Genomic DNA, 6582 nt, shown 5'->3' with positions numbered 1-6582 from the left:
GTACCCTTTTACTGCTTTGTTTTTTATTTCCTTTCTTCTCTTTAATTAAACAAATAATCAAACCTGGAATGGATATCTTTTATTTATTTATTTTTTTGGCTCTGGAGATCAAACTCATGACCTCACACTTGCCAGGCAGGTGCCTTAAGCCACTGAGCTAAATCCCCAGCCCACCAATGGATATCTTTTACACCTTGTCATCTTCAGAGTAGTTGCCTCTGCTCTTGAACTTGATACCAGCAAGCATATCAAATGTGAATAAAATCAGTCAAGGCCAAATAACATTGAAACAATCCAGCTTCAAAGAAGATCAGTCATAGAAGACAATGTAAGTAATATAGGGATTCAGTTTTAGTTAATAGGAAATTAAGGATAATTACCATGGTATAACCTGCTATTTTTGGGTTATCTCTCTGTGCCCTCAAATCTAATATGAGTAGACAGACCAGAACAAAATATAACCAAACTATACAGAGCAACAAGACTACTGTAGCTTTTAAATCCTGATACACTTTTAACTATGTCCTCTGCCTTCTTTTTTGAGGCAATTCCTCACCTTTCTCCTTCTCAGGATACTATTATTCACTGTTCAGAGTGATATTAGTCTAGTCTCTTATGTTCCATTTCAGCATACATAAAGATAAAGACAGCTACTACAAAGACCATGAGACATTATGGTAGTCATTATCGACTTCCCCCAAATCAGTCTTGAAGATCAAAAAAGCTTGCATCATCCTGTAATTATTTGATTAGTTCTATAATATTCAGTATATATTCAATGTGTGTGAGGATGGGAACAACTATTTGGAAAAAAACTAGAGACAGTAAAATAGACAGTGAACATTTCCAGTGGACTTGCATTGAAATCTGTGTTTCCTTAACTTGTTTCCTTATGAACTGTTTTGCTCTGTTTTGCTATGTTTAATCTTACCCTCTTTAAGAAAAAAAAGTGTGTAGGACAGATAGGCATATTAATAACTTTTTGGTGGATCATTGAGGTGAACCGTGACAGTGTCATTATTTGAATATCACTTTGTATGCTTTAAATTTGTAACTTGAACAACTATTTCTAAGATGACAATATAATACTAATCATCTAGTGATTTCTTATGGTTTATTTTTCTGATATTCTGTATTTTTCTACACTTTTTTTTCTCTTTAAATAAACAACATTACAATTCAGAAAATACAAAATTTAAGTTTTAAAGACAAAATATTAAGTATGGAGGCACTATCCATACTTGAAAGTGAAAAGCCCATTTCAGTTTAGCATGTTTAATTACAAGATGCCATGTTGAAGCACAAAAACATCTAGATTAATAAATCTAGAGAGGTACAAGTGATTAACTGAAAACCATACAACATGTGCACCTAAGGAGAGCCCCACCACAGATTTGTCATTTCTGGAATATTTGTGAAGAAATATTGACATCTAACTTCTGTATCGATTATTTCTTCAGGTCTCCTTGGAATTTTTAAAGTAAACTTAGATCTAAACTGTCTGAACAGTAATGCTTTTTCTATGTATTTAACAAGAAACATGGATTGCTATATTTCTCACATTGGTAATCCACATATCATCTCTGCCTAGTGAGCTCTTTCAGATATGTAACAATGATCAAGTATGCTGAGAGTATTCCCATAACACAAAGGGTTTATCTCTTGTGTGAGTTTTTTTCATGTATTTCCCTTACAATCTGGCTGCTGAAAGTGTCTCCACTTGCTTACATAGCCAGTGCTTCTTCCCAGTGTGAATTCTTTCATGTGTTTTGCAATGACTATATGCAGTAAAAGCTTTGTCACATTGTTATACACATAGGCTTTCTCACCAGTGTGAAGTCATAGATGTTTTTTACAAAATCTATGTGTGGTGAAAGCTTTCCCACATTCTTCACATACACACAGGGTTTCTCAACCATGCAAATTTTATAATGTATTGGACAATGAACATTTCTGGAGAATCCTTTCCCACATTCCTAACATATGTAAGTTTTCTGCCCAGTGTGAAGATTTTCATGCATTATGCAATACATACCTGTACTGAAACCATTCTCATGATGCCTATATACACTGGTTTTATATTGAATGTGAACTTTCATGTTTCTTACAATCTCCCTGTGTTTTAAAAGCTTTCCCACATTGATTACACACATATGGTTTCTCTCCAGTGTGAATTCTTTCATGAACCTTACAATTTGCACGTGTGTTAAAAGCTTTCCCACATTGCTTACATACATATGGTTTCTCTTCAGTGTGAATTCTTTCATGTTCCTTACAACGTCCAGGTCTGGTAAAAGCTTTCCCACATTGCTTACATACATAGGGTTTCTCTCCAGTGTGAATTCTTTCATGAACCTTACAATGTGCACGTGTGTTAAAAACTTTCAAACATTGCTTACATGCATATAGTTTCTCTCCAGTGTGAATTCTTTCATGTTCCTTACAACGATCAGGTCTGGTAAAAGCTTTCCCACATTGCTTACATACATAGGTTTTCTCTCCAGTGTGAATTCTTTCATGTTCCTTACAATGATCAGGTCTGGTAAAAGCTTTCCCACATTGCTTACATACATAGGGTTTCTCTCCAGTGTGAATTCTTTCATGAACCTTACAATTTGCACGTGTGTTAAAAGCTTTCCCACATTGCTTACATACGTAGGGTTTCTCTCCAGTGTGAATTCTTTCATGTTGCTTACAGTATCCCCATGTGTTAAAAGCTTTCCCACATTGCTTACATACATATGGTTTCTCTCCAGTGTGAATTCTTTCATGTTCCTTACAAAATCCAGGTCTGGTAAAAGCTTTCCCACATTGCTTACATACATAGGGTTTCTCTCCAGTGTGAATTCTTTCATGTTCCTTACAAAATCGAGGTCTGGTAAAAGCTTTCCCACATTGCTTACATACATAGGGTTTCTCTCCAGTGTGAATTTTTTCATGTATTTTACAGTTTGTCTGTGTGTTAAAAGCTTTCCCACATTGCTTACATACATATGGTTTCTCTCCAGTGTGAATTCTTTCATGTTCCTTACAATGTCCAGGTCTGGTAAAAGCTTTCCCACATTGCTTACATACATAGGGTTTATCTCCAGTGTGAATTCTTTCATGAACCTTACAATTTGCACGTGTGTTAAAAGCTTTCCCACATTGCTTACATACGTAGGGTTTCTCTCCAGTGTGAATTCTTTCATGTTGCTTACAGTATCCCCATGTGTTAAAAGCTTTCCCACACTCCTTACATACATATGGTTTCTCTCCAGTGTGAATTCTTTCATGAACCTTATAACTTGCACGTATGTTAAAAGCTTTCCCACATTGCTTACATACATATGGTTTATCTCCAGTGTGAATTCTTTCATGTTGCTTACAACATTCAGGTCTGGTAAAAGCTGTCCCACATTGCTTACATACATATGGTTTCTCTCCAGTGTGAATTCTTTCATGTGCCTTACAACGTCGAGGTCTGGTAAAAGCTTTCCCACATTGCTTACATACATAGGGTTTCTCTCCACTGCAATATTTTTCATGGATCTGAACATCGTGGTGTGTTTCTGTTTCTTTCACATTCACATAACCTTCTGCATTACAAAGAAATACTTCTTTACACTGCTTCCAAGATGTATGTCCATAAGATTTCCCTAGCTTGTCATTTCTGGAAAGAAAAAATCACACATAGGATTTATAACCATATTACTAAGCTTTTTTCGAGAGTTGAGCAAATCTGTTTGCAGTCTCATTGTTTGAATCCCCACTTGATATGTTTCACTTTTGTATTTCATGACTATTTCTATGATCACCATTCGTAATCATTATCTTGCTATTTGTTACTGTTTTTTTTTCACTTTGAATGCAGTATTATTTCTACTTATTTTGTCTTATTTAATCTTTCCTTATATTAAATTTAAAAAAAGAAAAATTCACTGTGAAATTGGTCTCCGTTTAATGACTGCATTAATATCAAGTTCTGTTTTTAATGCCTGCTAAGAAATTCTGACCAAGAAGCAACAGAATGGCCTTGTAAGATATGTTGAAAACAACCATTCCCAAAAGACTGGTACACATTTGGAAATCTTAAAAGTTGGTAGTTTGAAATGCATAATCTTTACCTTCACTTTGGGAATGGGTACATATATGTATCACATGCAGATTATTCTCATATGTTTCCCGATCACAATCTTCCTTCTGTCCTTAATTTGTAGTTCCCTTTTCCATCTGGTCAGTCTTACTTTTCTCTAACAACTCTGTTTCATTTCTTTCCACATTTTGTATTTTGGTTTCTCCTCTAAAAGAAAGCCAGTGACCTTTTAGGTTTTATAGCTGAGTTATATCACTGAATTGATGGGTGAAAGACCCATCTAATTCTTATGGCAAATGACATTATATTATTTATTTTTTGACATTATATAACACATTTTTTCCATTCTGGGCTGGGAATGAGCAACAGATATTAGCATAAATCTATAGCTTTTTAAAAATCTATTTTAAGAGATTTTCATAGATCATTAAGCTGTGAAGTTTGAACTTGAAATTGCCATTCTGCAAACAGATTTGCAAACCCTAGTGTCCTAGGTTTACAAGAATGTAAAATCCAGAGAGTCTATTAAAATTTTCCTTCTCCACAAATCCAGTGATAGATAGATAAGCTTCAAGGCCTGATCTGTCATAACTTGATCTGCTTTGTATATGACTAAGCATGTATCAGTATTTTATGCAGATTTTGAGATTTTAAAAATATCCAGGACAAGTATGAGGGGATCAATTTCTAGAGACAACTGCATACTGATATTCAAAATGAGTGCACTAACATTCCACCAGCCTACTAATAATATTAGTCAGAATCGCCGATTGTCTAGAGCATGGCTTGGAAACATGAGCACTCAGTTTTATTTCACATTCTATTGCAATCTTAACAATTGTTAGATAATGAAAGTGTTGTATTCACATGTATATATGGGTAGAAAAACTGAAGGCAGAATGTCATAACTCAAAGTGCATGCCTTTCGTACAGATCTATATGCAATGTCATACATTTTCATGATTTAATTCCCTCATATATACACTAGCTTATACATCTTTGGAGAATATTACTGACATTAAATTGAATGGTGCCTCATTTCTTTGGTGGTCATTTTTCTGCTGACTCACTAATTACTCAAGAACATTCCTCTCCTTGTGAGTGTGAATTACCTTAAGTATCTCCAGTAAATTTTGCATTCTTTTTCAGCTTCCTGGATATCCCCAAGTCCTCCTGAATTGTAGACATAGAAATACCAGGACTCAGTTTAGTAATACATACAAATTAATAGATTTTGTTTAGATTTATGATATAATGTGTCCAGGTCTGAGCTATTTTTAAAAATATTTTCATATTCTTTTTAACAAAACAGCACTAATGAGCAACAAACAATATTCTGACAGCATGAGTGCCAAAAAAGATTTCATCCTTACCTATTGCAGCCATGTTCCTAAAGATTTCACCCATCACATCTCTGTAGAGGTTCTTTTGGGATGGACTCAGCAAACTCCACTCCTCATTGCTGAAGTTCACAGCCACATCCTCAAAGATCACCGCCTCCTAAAGGATCATACATAAATTTCTCAAAGGAAGCTTGAGACCCCAGGTTTGCGATATCTTAAATTCTCTCCTACAAATCTGAATCAAAAGCAAAGTGTGGTGGTGCATATCTATAATCCCAGCACTCAAAAGGCGAGACAGGAAGGCATGAGTGAGGTCAGGCCAATTCTAGGCTCTATAGGGTGTTCAAACCCAGCTGATATACATACAGAAAGCTTGTCTCAGTAAAACAAAACTAAACTCAACAAATAAAGCCAAACAAAACAGCTGAATGAAGACTGATTTGTTCAAGTTTAAATCTATGCCTTGGTCGTTAATTTTGTGTCTATATACATTTTTGAAGACAGCAAATTTGATACTAGATTGCAACTCACTGCTAATATAACAGCCAAATAGGAGCACTGATTCTTGTGCTGAGTCATGGCAAGATTCCCTGTGCTCTTTCTCTAAAGCAGAGCTCACAGTGAGAAGCTTGCAGCACCAGCAACCACAAAGCACAGAGGCAGATAAATGTCTCATCAATTTCCTTGGAAGCCAAGCAAGCACCTCCCCTCCGTAGTCAGTGGTGGCAGTCTGGAAAACTGCAGCCCTTCCAGAGGGATAACCAGCAGCAGCTCCTAAGATCCGTTCTATGCTGGAACTTAGGGCGCTGTGAAACCAAACAACCAGCCTGTCTCCATAGTAAGCAACACTGAACCTACTGATGCACCACCTAGAATCAAACATCCCACTTCCCTACCCCTCTTCTCCTGTCACCCCACATTAGCAAATGGGAACCAGAAATCTGAGCATCTCCTGGGAAGTAGACCATAGCAAATAAGGGGGACTTCCTTCTACTATCTCCTTGAAGGAAAACATTTTTATTATTTTTTCACTCTATTCTGATTAATGGTACTGCTCAATTCAATATTCTGTTTTGATAAGTTCTATAATGTTCTGCATTTCATCTCATTTTGATATGTGTGATTAAAGAATAACTATGATAAAGATAACAAAATATACTGTGA

General features: G+C 35.7%; 1 protein-coding gene across 1 annotated transcript; it reads right to left on the bottom strand.

Moving 5' to 3' along the window:
* Positions 1-2136: 2136 nt before the first annotated feature.
* Positions 2137-3860, bottom strand: LOC134474503 (zinc finger protein 709-like; the record flags this gene model as incomplete). The annotated part of the gene is made up of 2 exons (XM_063242679.1): positions 2137-3531; positions 3843-3860. Coding segments are annotated over 2 exons (1413 nt in total), but the record flags the coding sequence as incomplete, so codon positions are not given.
* Positions 3861-6582: the final 2722 nt, after the last annotated feature.

The sequence above is a fragment of the Cavia porcellus genome, unplaced genomic scaffold (assembly GCF_034190915.1).
Source record: "Cavia porcellus strain 051 isolate PalLab524CR breed Dunkin Hartley unplaced genomic scaffold, mCavPor4.1 scaffold_32, whole genome shotgun sequence".
Lineage (NCBI taxonomy): Eukaryota > Metazoa > Chordata > Mammalia > Rodentia > Caviidae > Cavia > Cavia porcellus.
This window is presented reverse-complemented; position numbering and strand designations above follow the sequence as displayed.